This window comes from Chlamydomonas reinhardtii, chromosome 17, assembly GCF_000002595.2.
Source record: "Chlamydomonas reinhardtii strain CC-503 cw92 mt+ chromosome 17, whole genome shotgun sequence".
In the NCBI taxonomy this organism is placed as follows: domain Eukaryota; kingdom Viridiplantae; phylum Chlorophyta; class Chlorophyceae; order Chlamydomonadales; family Chlamydomonadaceae; genus Chlamydomonas; species Chlamydomonas reinhardtii.
Window position 1 is genome coordinate 6,854,871 of NC_057020.1, and position 15,848 is coordinate 6,870,718.

Genomic DNA, 15,848 nt, shown 5'->3' on the forward strand with positions numbered 1-15,848 from the left:
CTGCAACCCCAGTGCTGGCCGCGAGCTTCGTTGAGGCTCCAAGGTTTCTTGTGTTGAGCTTTTGTCCAAGCTTTGTTGTGCATATCTTTGCAAAACCGTATGTGCAGGGGTGCGAATTGCAGTAGGAAGTCGCTGGAGGGGTGCTCTGACCCCTGGCCCCAAACCGATCTGGTCTGGCTTCTGATGAACAGTATTTCTAGCCTCGTCATACTCCCTCGCGAATGTGTAATATACTTCGCGCCGCTTGAAAGAGGAGAAGGAGAAGTTCGGCATTCGGAAGTTCGCCCCCTTGCATGGCACTTGTGTTGGCGCCACTTGCCCTCACCAGCATAGTCCCGACGACGTCAGATTACAGAAGTCTTTGTCTTGATTTACTATTTTTTGTTGGACTTTCCTGCATTCTCGATATCTTGGCGCTTCGCTTGTCTTGAGCTTCACCGATGACCTCGTAGTTGCCAGCACATTCTAACGCAAAAGCTAGTGCGTATTTGCTTCATCGGGAAATTTGCCTTGCTGGGAGGCGCTCCAGCGGCGGTCCCGTCCACCGTCATTGTCCATTTGGCGGGAAGGCTCGCCGACCCTCACCACTAGCCTTGAAGCGCTGTTTTTGCATGCTCCTGGCTTCTACATTCTAGCTCGGGGGGCCAGGGCAGCGGATGCGCAGCGGCCTTTGCGCGAGGGGCTGAGCGGCCGCGCATCGCAGCCTCAGGAGCGAGCCAGAGAGGATGCAAGCTAGCCGTAACGAGAACCGGCCTCCTGCATATCAAGCTCGGCCGGACGGGCAGCAGCAGAACCAGCACAATTCGGAGCGTGCCCAACATCAGCCCGCACCGCATCCGGGGCCGTCGCTTCCGGAGGGCACGTCCTTCCTTGCTGGGCTAAGCACATACAATGAGACAAGAAGGTGCGCATGTCTGCATGGCTCGTGCTGAAGGACAGGGGCTTTTGCGCGCGCGTGCTTGCAAAAACCGCGTTTCGGTCTCCCCTGCGCTACCTCCCGGCGGGCCGGCTGCTCGCGACAAGCCACCGGCAACACGCTGCAAGGGGGTTGCCCTTCCCGCTGCCCAGGATTGGTCTGTGGAGATCAAGGCAGTTAAATGCTGCAGGGGGTGAAGTGCAAGCTAGACCGTGCACGTCGAGCGTTTACTCTTCTCGGGAGGGGGGGGGGTTGCGTCAAAGCCAGTTCTTGTCATGCCGTGTGGGCCGGCTCACGAACACCCTGAGATGACAGCAGCCGGCAGCTCCCCCCTCTGTTACGCAAGCTTTTAACTTGCTACACATGCAAATTCCCCGCAAGTCCCCATGGTGTGGCGGAGGTGACCGCTCATCTTCCCCATGGGGCTGCCTGCTGCCATGATTGCTGCTGGGATTGCCCGGCTCACCACCTTATTGCCCCCCTGCCGCCACCCCCCCTTGCCGCGCCCGCCCCGCTCGCACAGATACACGGTGCACAGCCTCATAGGAAAGGGCAGCTATGGGCTGGTGTGCGCTGCCAAGGACAACCTCACAGGCGAGATGGTGGCAATCAAGAAGATCCAGGTGTGCGGCCATGTGAATGTGTGTGTGTGTGTGTGCGCGCGCGTGGCAATCCCAGCGTCTTCACTGCAGCGTGTTGTGGGGTCCTTTTTGGGGGCATGTACGCATGCGATGTAAACAGCAACCCCTCGGCCGCGGCGCTCACCCCTTCTGACTCACTCCTCGCCTTTATGCAAGCCCCCCGCCATCCCTCTCACGCAACCGCGTACTTGTCCGCCCGCCCCCCGAATCAGAACGTGTTTGACAACGTGGCTGACGCGCACCGCATCCTGCGCGAGATCACGCTGCTGCGCGTGCTGCGCCACCCCGACATTGTGGAGATCAAGCACATCATGCTGCCCAGCGACCCCAACACCTTCAAGGACCTGTACGTGTGCTTCGAGCTCATGGAGGTGAGTGTGTGTGTGCTTGATGGCATGTGTGTTCTAAACAACGAAACGGAACCGGCAGAAAGCATGCGGTTGTGTGTGTGTGTGTGTGTGCGTGTGTGTGTAGCACCCTTTGAAACGTCAAAGTAAGACGATGTGCGTGTGCGTGGTGCAATGGTGGGGCTTTATTTCGCCACGTGTCCTTGTACCAGTGCGATGCTGGCCTGACCGCTGCTGCCCTGCACCCTGCCTCTCCTTTCCACTACGTACGCCTCCTGTTCATCCGCCTCCTCTTCGGCATCTACCCACCACCTCCCCCGCTGTCGCTGCCGCCTGCCTTCGCTCCAATGCTGCCGCCGCCGTCATCGTCACTGCCACCGCCGCCACCACCACCACCACCTGCCCAAACCTCTCCCCACCACCTCCCAACCCGAATCTCCGTCCCGCTCCTGTCACCACCACCGCCACCTGCGTCACCACCACCGTCACCACCACCGCCTCCGCCACCACCCCTATCTCCAGTCCGACCTGCACACAGTGATTGGCGCCAACGACGACCTGACCGCCGACCACCACAAGGTGTTCCTGTTCCAGCTGCTGCGCGGCCTCAACTTCATGCACAGCAACGGCGTGCTGCACCGCGACCTCAAGGTACACAGGCCGCGGGCGGCAGCAGCAGCAGCAGCAGTACAACAGGCACTGACCAGAGCCCCAGAGCCGCGGCCTCGGCACTGCCCTTGCACTGCCCTGTTGTCCTGTGTCGTGAGGGACTGATCTTCGCCTGTGCCGCTGCCTCTCCTCCCCTTCCCTCCCGCACGCGCACCGCATGACTAACCCCCCACACCCCACAAAACACACACACCGTGTCACGTGTGCCCCCCCCCCCGCAGCCCAAGAACATCCTGGCCAACTCCAACTGCAAGCTCAAGATCTGCGACTTCGGCCTGGCGCGCCCACACCTGCTGGACGGCGCCGGCGCGGCGCCGCTGACGCCGGTGCTGTGGACGGACTACGTGGCCACCCGCTGGTACCGCGCGCCGGAGCTGTGCGGCTGCTTCTACGGCCGCTACAGCAGCGCCGTGGGTGAGTGCGGGGGTCTTTGCCGGTGGCGGCGGCGCGCGCATGTGCTTGTGTGCGTACTTGTATGTGTACTGAGAGGAGGGCTTTTGAGCCGGGTGTGAGGCAGCCGTGAGGGATGCTACAGCGACGGACCGTTCAACCCGAATGCTGGTGTTGCGAGCCCCAGCTTCAACGTGTGTTTCTTGTGCTGACGTTTGCCACGTTGGCACATTGACGGCATGCAACAGACATGTGGAGCATCGGCTGCATCTTTGCCGAGGTGCTGCTGGGCAAGCCGCTGTTCCCGGGTGAGTCACAGGGCTGAACACACGTCGCCAAGAGCCCAGCCAAGTGCACCACTGCCCCCGCCGCCCCTGCCATTGCTCTGGCGTCTAACCCGCCAGCTTCACCCCCCACCTGTCGCCTCATCCTCCCTCCGCCGCCCTCCCTACCCCGCCCGCCCCCCCGCTGCTGCTGCTGCAGGCCGCGACGCCGTGCACCAGCTGCAGCTGATCACGGACCTGCTGGGCAAGCCGCCGCCGCACGTGGTCGACGCCATCGGCAACGTCAAGGCGCGCGCCTTCCTCAACGCCCTGGAGCCCAAGGTGCGTGCCCTTGTGTATACATATGGGTGTGTGCAATCTTGTGTGCGCATTTCGCACCCAGCCCGTGTAAGCAGCGAGACAGCATGTGTCGCATGCAGTGACACATGCGCAGTCCGCTGCATCCTGAACAGCCCGATGCTGCCCCATGCTGCGCGCGCCTCGGACTCCTAAGCCTGCCGCCGCCGCCACTCCCCAACCCCACCCCCCGCAGCGGCCCCGCCAGCTGTCCTCCAAGTTCCCGGCCGCCGACCCCCTGGCGCTGGACCTGTTGGGCCACCTGCTGGCCTTTGACCCCGCCGACCGCCCCACCGCGGCCGAGGCGCTGGCGCACCCCTACTTCGCCGGACTGCCCAGCGCCGTCAACCAGGTGCGTGGTCAACCAGTGTGCGCGGGGCGCATGGGGCAGGGGCTAGCGCTCGATGCCAACACGGCGTCTGGGCGACTTTGGCCAAATCTGGCCAGCTCGGGATCACGGCTTGCGGTCTGCGACTGTATGTAGCTGGCAGCCGGCATGCATAGCTGGCAGCGAAAGGGACCACACGGCCTGATAAACTCATGCTCAACCCTTGCACGCACGCGCAGGAGTCGGTGCGCATCGCGGACGACTTCCAGTTTGAGAGCTGTCGGTTGTCGGAGGGCGACGTGCGCCACCTCATCTACCGCGAGGCGCTGCAGTACCACCCGCACGTGATGTGCGCCTACACCGCGCAGGTGGCGGCGCTGCAGCAGCAGCAGGCCGCGGCGGCGGCGCAGGTGCAGGCGGCGCAGGCCGCACAGGCCGCCGCCGCCGCGCAGGCGGCGCAGGCCCAGGCGCTGGCGGCGCAGGCCGCGCAGGCGGTGCAGGCGGCGGCGGCGGCACAGGCCTCCGCGGCGGCCAACCTGCGCGCGGCCGCCGCCGCCGCGTCCGGCCTCAGCCCGCGCTTCCAGCAGCAGCAGCAGCCCCAACAGCAGCCCCAACAACAGCAGTACCAGCAGTCGCCGCTTCCGCCTCACCACCAGGCTGGCGCTGCGGCAGCCTCCACCGCTGCGCTGGGCAACTTGATGGACTGCGGCCGCGTGCCGTCGGACGGCTGCGCCGCCACCAACCCTTACACCCTCGCCTCCACCTCCTCCAGCGACGCCGTCTCGCTCGCCTTCATGCTGCACGCGCAGGACAGCAGCAGCATGAGCGGCATGAGCGGCGGCAGCAGCAGCAGCCACAAGATGGACAGCCTGAGCGGTGGCGGCAACAGCGCCGGCTTCCTGCTACAGCCGCACGCGGCGCAGCAGCAGCCACAGCATCAACCGCTGCAGAGCCTGAACCCCAACACGCTCCACAACATGCCGCAGCAGCAGCAGGCCGGCGGCGGCATCCAATGTCTGCCGGCAGCAGGGAACCACGCCCACGCTTCACAGGGCCACCAGTACGGCACCAATCTGGCCGGCGCGGCCCAGCAGCAGCCCATCGGTCCGCCGCCCGGCTTTGGCTACGGCTGGGGCCAGCAGCAGGCGCCGCAGCAGCAGGTGCAGGTGCCGCAGCAGCCACAGCACGCTGCGCAGGCGCCCTACGGCCTGCAATCGCACCAGACCCTGCAGTACCCGCAGTACATGGCCCCCGGCGTGCAGCAGCAGCAGCAGCAAGTCATGTCTGGCGGCTTGTCTCCCTCGGCCGCGGCTGCCGCCGCGGCGGCGTGGGCCGGTGGGCTCTCTGGCCTGGCGCCGCGCGCGCCGCAGCCCACGGCGCCTGGGCAGGTGGCCAGTGGTGCGATGACGCCGCGGTACGGCGCCGGCTCCGCCTGGTAGCGGGCAGGCTCCGCCTGGTAGCGGGCAGGCTCCGCCAGGTAGCGGGCAGGCTCCGCCTGGTAGCGGGCCGCTCGGCAGTGGTCACACGCACAAGGAACGTGCATGGCTCTGGCAGGCGTGTGTGGTGGTGTCGGCTCGTTGTATGTGCCTCTGTGGTGTCGGCTCGTTGTATGTGCCGCAGTGAAGCGGTGCTGCAGCGGAGGCTGGTGCAGTTCAGCATGGTGCGCGCATGCGCCCACATACCGGTGATGCTAGGCGCGTCCGCCAGCATGGGTTGCGTAACGGTCACGGCTGTGTGCCGCGATCCGGGGCTTGTAGTGCAGCATTAGCGAAGATACATGGCTAACAGCGACACGTACATCAGTCAGGTAATAAGTATCTCTTTGGCGCACGCAGTCGCCTGCTAACAAACAAGGTATAGGCAGGCCGCGGCGACGGTGGGCGTTTCTGTCAGTGCTGCTTGGTGTGCATGCGGCAGGAGACATTCGAGCCGTATCACACACACAACCCGAGTAGAAGGCCTGAATTACCGAACGGCGTGGCTGGCTTTGTGTTGTTTGTGTGGGCGATGGCGGGCGCAGTGCTGGCCGGGGTTGTGCCCTGCTCACTTGGAACAGCAGTGTGCCGTGCGGGGAACGGGCGCCGGACTGCGATTGGCCTGCGCCCGGGACTTTGCGCTGGCACGCTGGCGGCTGGGCGAAGAAGGCTTGGCTTCTCCCAAGGGGTTGTTTCCTTGTTCATGAAGGGCCGTGGCGGTGGGGGGCTTTGGCAGGGCTGGGTAGCCGGAGGGTGGCCGTTGAGCTCCCGGCACCCATGCTGTTGGTCACCCCTGGGCCCTTGTTGGTGTGATGGATTCCTAGTCTCGGGTCAATGGCAGTGTATTGAATCTTTTCAGGGGGGGCGCTTAACACTGCAGGCAGCTTGCGTCCGCAAGCAAGCCTGCATTTTTGGCCGTGGGGAACAGGGACAGGGGATATATGCTTTTGAGTGTGCTGTACAGATATGACAAAAGCCCTTGTTTGTGTGCGCGGGGCTTGTGCGCTGCCGGAAAACAACTGAAAAGTGTATTTTCGCATGTGTTTCCACCGCTGCAGCGCTACCATCGCTGGGATCTGCATGGTGCGTCTCGTGGCGAGGTAGGGAAGAGGAGTATGGGGGTGCGAGAAGCGCTTGCGTGCGGTGGGCAGCCTTTACGGCGAATTTTGCGAGGGTGAGGCATGATCGGCGGGCATTTGCGCACGCCAGGAGCAGCATGGAGGCGGTTTTTTACTCGAGTCGTGGGTGAGGCGCGATTGCACGGCGCACGAGCTTACATAACCAGCGGCAGCGGGCGGTGTGTTGCGGTATAGAGCTGGTGAGAGCATGGGTAACAGGTAGCAAGGGAGAGCTTCAGCCCAGATGCCAAGCAGATGTAGTGTAGGCGTGAAGGCGTTCCGCAGCAAGGGGCTACGGCGGTGGAGATGGTCAGGCGGCCATGAGCGCATGATTACAAGCGCGGCAGCTGAAGGGGTTTGGCATGACATTCATCTTTGTTTGCAAGCGAGAGCTTAACAGCAACTGGGGGGCCAGAACGCAGCACGGCGTGGCGTAGCGCCGCTGCTCGCAGGCCCTAGCAGGCGATACCGGATTGTTCTGCGGAGGTCCCGTCGTATGGAGATTCTGTGCGTCTTTACTTGCGCTTGGCAGGCCGCTGGGAAAGTGGACGCGGTGAATGTGCCGTGGTGCTAGTGGGGTGGCATGGCAAAATGGCGTTTGTAGGTCCTGAGGGCGCGCTGTCCGAATACCATTTTAGTCGCTGGGTTGCGTAATGCGGCCGGTGGGCCTATGCGCCTGCGTGAGCACTCGTTTACCGTATGTTTTGGAGTATAGCTCGGGCGCAAACGCAGATTGGGGGCTTGGACGTGCACCACAAGGCTGTGTTGGTGTGTCCCCATGCAAGCGCCGCGACTCACTCAAGTGTGTCCTATTGCAGTTGATTCGATGTTGGTATCGTATTGACATGTTTAGTTCAGGGCAGCGTCAGGGTGAACAGCAGGGTGATTAGCATGAGGCGCATGATGGGGGGCGGCTCATGCGGCACGTGTGCGTGCTGCTGTGGGTTTGCAGCCTACTCAGCCCCGGTGCGCCGCAGGGAAGCGAGTGATGAGCTGATAAGACAGTGGCAGGAGGCGGACGTGTCGTCATTGTTTCATGTCCAGTGCATGACCGGCCCAATGTACAGGACGCATGCCGTGCAGGGCGTTGCTCGTGCACAAGGCACAAGGCCGCAGCGCCTGAGCACTGCCGGGGCCCTTAGGGGTCGCCGTCGTAGACTGGCAGTCCGGCATGCAAAGAGCGGGGCATTGCCGCATGTGCAGATGCTACGGGGGTCTGTGGATCTGCGGCTGTTGGTTGCCAGCGCATGTGTGTGTGTGTGTGTGTGTGTGTTTCCGCGCGCGGGTGAGGCGTCCGGGCGTGGACGGGCTGCACAGAGATGTGCTGCGCCCTAAGCTGTGTGTGAACTGGAAGTCCATGTAACTGCTACGTGAGGCCTGTCAATGCCGGGGGCAGGCGAGCACCGCTGCGGTGTGGCGGGGCGGAGGGGGTAACCGGAAGCGCCAAGCCCTGCGTGCTCGCGTGCGTGCGTGGAACTTGCGGCCCGCGCTGCAGAGAACGTCCAGCTGCAGCCCCCAATCCAAGGTTCTAGTGCGTGAGCAGCCGCGAATGGCCGATTGCCCTGCAAACAATGCTACGCACGCAGGTCCCTGAAAGCTGATGCTGCTTCACGCACAGCGTAAGTGCCCTGGCAGCCCACGCCAGTCGCGCCGCCGGCCTACGCGATCTGGTTAAGTGCCCGATGCTAGGAGCTGTCCAGTTACCCGCGCGTGCGTAAGAGTGCTGAACCTGGCTGAACCCCGACCCGCACGCCCCCCCCCTCAGGGGCGTGGCCCCCAGGGGAACCCCTGTGGCCCCCAGCAATTACTTGCCACCGCTTGGGCCGCTGCGGCTGCGTGATCACAAACTGTTGGACTTGACGACCGGCGACGGGCACTTGCACGGGCAGGGCGCTGTTGCTCATCGTAGTGTGGAGGACAGCGGAGGTGGACCCTGCGCAAGCCGTCCTGCCCGGAGACTGCGCACGTGCGCCGTGCGGGAGACATCAGGAGCCGGCAGTGAAAGAATTAGATAGACGGCGGCGTTGCATGAGCTACACAACATGAAAGATACATTTACAGTGTGATGGTGCAGAATTGCTCCCACGCTCAGGCCCACACGCCCGCGCCGCCTGGCCAACCCCGTCGATCGCCCCCTGCGTGGCCGAAACATTCCAATCCACAGCACGACACCCCGCCTTGTGATCCGTGCTCGACAGCACTCAGGAGCCAAACCGCGCGTCACAGTGCAGCTGCTGACACCGCCAAGCAAGGCGACACCCACCCAGAGCAGCACGGCCTGGTGGCAGAACCTATGCGACGTGCGCGACAGAAGCGACAGCTGCAATCATGACAAGAAAGGGCTCTCCCTCTCGAAGGGGAAAGTGGGCGGCTATGTCGCCACGCCACGTTGATGCAACGTCTGCGGCCGCAGGTTTTCTTCAAACTACCTCATCCCCCGGACATAGCCCGGGACGGGTTGTACAGCGCGGTTGTACAGCTGCACCGCCCGCCATGCGTTCAGCCGCGTCGTCCCGCTGTCAAGCAAAAGCACAGCAGGCAACAAACCCAACAGTAATGAATTCTACCCCTGCAATCAAGAAGACCCCTGGCACACGTGCGGCCCCCGCCTCGAAAGTACCCCCGCCCCCTCCATTACGTGCACGCACACATACGCGCATGTGGCTGGCCTCATGCCGGGCGAAGGATGCACCAGCACAATGCACCACCCATATCAAGGTTACTCGCACCATTTCACCCACCCCCGCCTGCTCCTTACTTGTCCGTGCTCTGTGCCCTGGCTACATGTTATGGATCTAAACATTTTAAATTTGGGACTGGACATGAGCAAGCTATTACCAACCACCCGGCCACCCCTCCCCGCCCTCAATACGGTACCCTGCACACGGGGCCATCAATGATTAATCACCATACACAGGTACACCCCTGCGTGGGCAGCAGTAGTGGGGTTTCACACGCGCTCGCTGGCTGCCTGTCCTGCGTGCCCCTCCACCGAGCCACCTGCGCTCTGTCCGGCACACTCCTCACACATTGCAGCCTAGGGACGTTTGCAAAAACTCTCCCTAATAGCAGCCGTTATAGTCGGGCCTTCAGCTGTGCGTAACACGTGTAAGGAAGCCCGAGTAAAGCACCGCTGCCGTACGTGCCCTTTACGCCAAGGACCGCCTGTGCCATGGATGGCCCATTCCTTGCTCCCCGTGTGAATCCGTCCGCAACACTTAGCGCGCGCAGGCCATAGCGCATTGAAACTTGTCAAAATGTCAATCAACAGACACGACTCGTATCACTCTGATGATCAGCTCAAAACAGGAACGCCCATGCGGAGGGCTCGAGATGAAGAGATCACGGCACCAGGGAAGGGCGGGCCCCTGCGGCACAACAACAACAACAACAATAACAAGAACAACAACACGCCGGCCCCCCCTTAATTCTGAGCGTGCGTTACGACACCTTCAATGTTGCGCGCCGCGCTCCATTACCAAGCGCATTCTGCCCTGACGACACATCCGATGCAACACCAATCAACGCCCAGTGCTCTGAAAACTCGAAACACCCGCCGATGCGTGCTGTGTGTCACCGCAGTTCCGCAACGGTCCGAGTGCCTGTGTGTATGCGTCTCCTGGCGGCCCCTAAAATGAGGTCCTCGGCGAACTCTAGAACAAAAGATTGCTACGTCTGTCTACCTTGATGACTGAACTGTGGCCCCTTACTTGGAAGTGTGGAACACCAATCACCGCTGCCGTACAAGCATACGGGGTCGCGTGTGTGACGTGTGTACGCCGGGTGTGCCAGCTACCCAGCAGAAAAGCCCATTTGTTGGGTTCACCCAAGCCAAACATCCAAAAAGCGCATGACCTAGCTTATGACTGCAAAACAAACGTGTAGGGGCGGATTTCAATAAAGTGCATGTTTGAATGCCGTGCCTTTGCTTGTGTATGTAGCCTGCACCGCCAGTAACAAACGCGATGCCTGCACCTCTGTCTGCTGGCGTTCTGTCAAGTGCGACACAGATGCTGATGACACCCAATTGAGGTCGCCAACTGCAAAATGTTATGCACGCTTGGCTGGGCTGCCTAAGCTTGTGAGCACCTCACCCCGAGCGCGTCTGATCTGAAGGTCTGGTGCAAGACATCATCATAATCATAATCAAAATAATTCCCATGGCATCATATTTCACCATCTCTGCCGCGCCAGCTAGCTAGCCAGGCCCTGCTGATGCCTGACATCCTCCCTGAGGTCTAACACTGCATGGGGGATATGCCCCCCGTGCGGCCTGATGCAGCGGCTGCAACGCCGGCGGCGGCGCCTGCCGCCGCGCCCGCCGCGGCGCCTGCTGCTCCCGCTGCCGCTGCCGCCGCCGCCGAGCCACCGTAACCCAAACCCAAGGCACCGCCGCCGGGGGCGCTCCTGCTGTTGCCGATCAGGTACCCCAACAAGCAGTCATCTGCGTCCACAGGCTCGGCACGCATCGGCCTCGGCGACGGCGCCGCCATCAGCATCCGGCCGCCGCCGCCGCCGCCGCCGCCGTGGCCGGCAGGCGTTGCGGCCGACGCCTGCTGACCTCTTCCCGCGGCCGAGGGGCCTGCGGTTCCCGCCGCCGCCGGCTCCTGGTCGGCGACCTGCAGCTGCTGCCGCTGCCCCTGCAGCTGCTCCTGCCGGCGCTGCCGCGCCGCCGCCTCGTTGGCGGCATCGGCCGCCGCCGCCGCCGCCAACACGCGGCGGTAGGCGCTGGACGGGTGCACCTGGCAGCCGCCGGCGGCGGTGGCGGCGGCGGCGCCGCGGAGCGCCATGGTCATGCGGGAGTCGTGCAGCAGCGGCAGCAGGCCCTGGCCCAGCCGGAGCACCGCCACGTGGAGGCCGGCGCCGGGCAGGTCGGCGGCGAAGGCGGCGATGGCGGCGCGGGCGGCACGCAGAGCACCCGTGCTGGCGCGGCCCTGGGCGGGGTGCGCACGTGATAGATGATGATGCGGTGGGCACGGCGGCGGGGATGTATGGATGGAATCGTTGATTGGTGATGGGTGTGATGGGTGGTGGGACAGGCGGGAAAGCATGTTCAGTTGTGGGATGAAAATCGTGGAATGCCGAGATGGCATGGAGGAGCATTCCTACCCAGCAGGGGCATGGATGGCGCTTCCTCACGGTAAGCACTCACGTAGGGCGGCGTCTCGATGGTGTCTGCGCCTGTGGGGTCGGCTTGACTGAAGCGCACGCAGTATACCTTGGAGGTGTGCAGCGCACCCTGGGCAGCACGAGGAAGACATGCGTGCATGTGTGTTTGTTTGTGTTGGAGCGGGCGTCTCGAAATCTACTTTAGGCGGGATGAGAACGGCAGCGTGCGACTGGGCGCATGCATGGGGGCAGCGGCCCTCATCCCTGCACGCACTGCTCCCGCGGGGCGCCCCACCCACCCGCGCGCCCATCACTCACCTGCTCGTCTACATGGCCGTAGCACAATGAGCACATAAGCCACACACCGCCGCGGAAGGGCACCAGCGAGCAATCCATCTGCGGCGGGGGAAGGCGGCATGATGTGTGCCGCATGATGTGTGCCGCGGCGATGTGTGATGGCAAGCACCATGGGCGCAACAGAACGGCGGTATGCAGCCAGGACGAACTGGGTCACGCAGCTGAACACCGTGAACCATGCGCCAGCCTACGCACGCACACAGACCTGACCGCAGCAGACAAGACAAGATATCGTCTGGAATACTGCAGCTGTGTAAAATATACGGTACACATGACCACCATGGCTGCACCCCAGCCACAAACGCACCTGCACCGGTGTGGAGGGAAAGGCGTGTGCGTCGTTTACGTTGTTGCCACCGCCGCCGCCGCCGCCAGCCGTTGCACCCTCAGCCGCCGCCACCTCCGCGGCCGCCACCACCTCCGCCGCGCACTGCTGGGCCGCGACGCCGGCTTGCCGTATGCGCGCCAGCACAGCCGCCTCGTACATCCTCATGCGGCCGGCGAATTCCTCCTCATTGAACCAGCCGCAGGCCAGCGCTGCCATGTCCTGATAATATACATACATACATACATACATACATACATACATACATACATACATGGCGAAAGCAAAGAAACCGCGTAAATAAGATGTAGGAGATGTGCTAGTAAGCAGAGGAATTGAGGAAAGCTTCTGTGCAGGGCTTGCATCTTCCAGGGGTGGGCCACCGCCGCAGGCGAGAAGGGCCCTAACCACGTTCTTGCCCATGGAATCCGGGGGCCCCAAAATGCCTAGTTTTTAGCGTTTGGGGGGGGCTCCGCCCTCCAAACCCCCCCGCCGGAAAGGAGTCATTGGCGAGATTCGGGGCCCGTATGCAGCCCCACGCGGCGAGAATGCACCCCCGGAATCGCCCAATCTTTCTCGCCCGAGGGCCTACATTGGGGCCCGCTTCTTGCCTCTCCCCGAAGATGCAAGTCCTGCTTCTGTGCTCTTGGCTGCTGCTGCCGGGACCAACCGTACGCCCCGACGCAACGTGCGTGGCGTGTCAGCGCCGGCTGGATGCGAGTCCTGACGCAAGCAATGGACTGCGCGCGCAACCAGTCCCTCCCCCAGATCACTCACCTCTGCATTTACCAGGAGAGTCGCAAACTTCGATTTCAGGGACTTGTACTCGTCGAGGCCGAGCTTGACGCCGGGCATCGCCGCAGCCATGTTGCGAAGTCTGCAACGGGGCCAACGCTCGCACCATTTCAGCGTTACAGCAAGAGCCCCCTACACTTCCATCTTTCAATGCATCACGCCAACGAGCAAGGATGGAGTATACTCCGCGCGAGCGCGACTGTTCAGAGTCTTGGCCCGACTGCGCGATTCTGCCTTACTTGTCCACCCCTTTGGTGACCGCGCTGGAGATAACTGGCGAAACATATAGCCAGCACTACTTTGCACACATATGTGTCACCGGCAGCGTCTAAAAGCGACGAGAGCGGGCGCTGGCGCTGGAGGGCTCCCGAGATTACTGGTTGGCACCGCTGCGCGCCGCGCTCACCTTGAGCATCCACCGCAAATTGAAGCACAGTCATTTTGAGAAGCGCACGAGCCGCACTGCATCATTGTGTAGCTGGCGTAGCGGGCTCTTGCCCCGCCCACGCGACTCGCTGTCCAGCTGAAGCCAATTATCCCTCGAGCTGTTTGCAATGCATTAATATGTTATGCAGAGAACTAGAGGGCCACGCACCACAACTATGAGTGCCTGCTTAATATTCCCCACCCGGAAAACGCTGAGCCAGCCCTGTCGACCTAGCTATCCTATTAGGCTGGAATGAACTCGACACTATATCTGTACTAATACAGCTGGGAAATTCGAGTTCACACGGGCACCTGTACAGGCCCCATTTTGCGCAGATAACCCTTTCCTTCACGTGCCAGGCCTTCAGGCAACGTGCTGTATAATGTTGTATTTTTGAACGCGTACTGTAACCGCGTGCTGTTTGTTGCTAACGGCGCCCAGGGCAACCCCGGAAAGACTTCCCGCACCCTGTGAATGCCCCTCCCCAAACCCGTTGCCATCCGCTTAGCTGCTTTGTCGTCATACCCTTCCTATGACAGAAGTGGCCCCGACATATGCAACAGTTGTTTTGGAAAGCTGGGAGGCTCTGATGGGAAGCGTTGCCGCCCTACATCCACGATGTATGACTTGTCGTTGGCATCGGCATATAGAGCCCCACCCGGCATACGGCAAGGACGCTGACCTCGGCTGCTAATGATACAATTTACGGCCATGCCTTGTGTGCTAAGTTGCCTGCAAATAAGATGCCTGCCGAGGCAGCCGGGGGTTCGTCGCGGTGTGCATGGGGCGTGCCGACTGCACATGTGTTTTGCAAGACAATTTTGATTATCTAAACGTCATAGTTACATTCGATCACTTGGCGTACGTGATATGAAATGTCATCGCGGGGCTAGCCCGGCTGCAACAAGTGCGGAACCGACGAGCAGACTTTAATTTTCTGAACTCGTTCGATCACTTACTTGAGTAGCATAGAGTCTCTCAATATGCTAGTTGAACAATAGTTTCAAGCTCTGGACCGCTTTGGCGCCAGCGGCCGGAGATGCCCGCGTTGCTGAACGATAACAGAGTAACAGCTGCTACAATGCACGCTGGAATTGAGGACGATGAGTTCGGCGCCATCTTCGGGGCGTCTGCAGGCCTGGCTCCGCAGCCAATTAGCCTGCCTCTGCCTGCGGGTACGCACCAGAACAGTCAATCGCCTGCTTGGGTCATGGTATGCTGACACATGGAATGTTCATGCTCCTACAGCGGGCATGGCTGCCGCGGGCAAAGGCAGTAAGCCCGACGAGACCGACGAAGAGGTGTATGCACAGGTGAATAGGGGTATGCCCAGCGGACGGTCCCACGGCGTCGCCAGGCATCACACAGATATCCCTGGTTCCCCGCTTGGAGGGCTCCTGATCCCAAGCAGAATCAGGAGTGGCTGGGCTTTCGGGCCTGATCGGGCGCGCGCAGGGGCGTATGTCCCAGACGTGGCACCAGGCCACCGGACGCACTTGCACCCAGTAGACCCATGGTCCTCAACCCGCCTTTCCCCCTCGTTCCACACACACCGTATACCGACTCGCACACTCCCACTCGTACTCCGCCCGCTGGTGCTGTCCTGAACACCCACCCACCGCATACACACGCACGCAGCTCTTTGGCTCGCTGCCCTCCACGGTGCTGCCGCTGCGCTATGGCGGCCTGCCGCCTGTGAAGCCCATCACCGTTGTGCTGGCGCTGCCGCCGCCGCCGCCCGCACGGCCGGCGGCGGCTGGGGCGGCAGGCCGTGGCGCTGGCGCGGAAGCAGGTGGGCGATGTGTGGGGAGAACTGCAGTGCAGCAAGGCGGAGGCGGTGGAGGCGGAGGTGCTGGGTGGGGGTGCTGGGTGAGGTTTGCGGGGGGCGGGCGAGGCCGGTTGGTGGCCTGGAGTGGGTAATGGGTACTGTGCGGGGAGGCCGTGTGTGTACGGCATGTGGGCTTGTGGGCTTGCGCCATGCAGTGTTGTACGGTGCGGGGCTCGGGTGGCGCTGCCCTACTGGCCGCAGCGTTGGTGCAGCCCTCACGACACCACGAGGGCTTGTGCCCTGACCATGGGCTTTGGGTCGCGGCAAGCAGCCCTGAACACACAAGCCGCATCCAGCTGGCAACCCGTCCATCTCTCTGTCCCGTGTCCGGTCCTGCGCAGGCGGCCAGCGGCAGACCTCACCTGCGCCGGGCTCAGCGGACGCGGCGGCGGCGGCCTTCCTGGCTGCGGCTGCTGCTGCGGGGGCGGGGCCGCAGGATGAGGATGACATGGACATGGACCGGGTACGTGGGTGGGTGGGTGGGTGGGTGGGTGGGGGTGGCG

General features: G+C 62.6%; 3 protein-coding genes across 3 annotated transcripts in view; 2 read left to right on the top strand and 1 right to left on the bottom strand.

The window, feature by feature from the left end:
* The first annotated feature begins 351 nt into the window (after positions 1–351).
* CHLRE_17g745447v5 (uncharacterized protein) lies at positions 352–7,879 on the top strand. Its single transcript, XM_043072737.1, has 9 exons — positions 352–904; positions 1,440–1,539; positions 1,770–1,928; positions 2,427–2,555; positions 2,795–2,987; positions 3,212–3,271; positions 3,447–3,568; positions 3,780–3,935; positions 4,151–7,879. Exons 1-9 carry the CDS (start codon positions 726–728, stop codon positions 5,348–5,350), a joined length of 2,298 nt encoding a protein of 765 aa, XP_042915196.1. The 5' UTR covers positions 352–725; the 3' UTR covers positions 5,351–7,879.
* Positions 7,880–8,547: 668 nt separating this feature from the next.
* On the bottom strand, positions 8,548–14,221 carry CHLRE_17g745497v5 (uncharacterized protein). The gene is made up of 6 exons (XM_043072738.1): positions 13,497–14,221; positions 13,073–13,172; positions 12,278–12,517; positions 11,932–12,009; positions 11,657–11,743; positions 8,548–11,438 (listed from the first exon to the last, which is right to left on the bottom strand). The coding sequence occupies exons 2-6, from the start codon at positions 13,160–13,162 to the stop codon at positions 10,743–10,745; spliced, it is 1,191 nt and encodes a 396-aa protein (XP_042915197.1). The 5' UTR covers positions 13,163–13,172; positions 13,497–14,221; the 3' UTR covers positions 8,548–10,742.
* Positions 14,222–14,351: 130 nt separating this feature from the next.
* The window catches only part of CHLRE_17g745547v5 (uncharacterized protein), an 8,251-nt gene continuing 6,754 nt past the window's right edge, over positions 14,352–15,848 (top strand). Inside the window, exons 1-4 of the mRNA XM_043072739.1 lie at positions 14,352–14,692; positions 14,766–14,830; positions 15,156–15,309; positions 15,687–15,808. Coding sequence (XP_042915198.1) covers positions 14,599–14,692; positions 14,766–14,830; positions 15,156–15,309; positions 15,687–15,808 — 435 coding nt within the window. The 5' untranslated portion in view covers positions 14,352–14,598. The remainder of the gene's footprint in view (positions 14,693–14,765; positions 14,831–15,155; positions 15,310–15,686; positions 15,809–15,848) is intronic.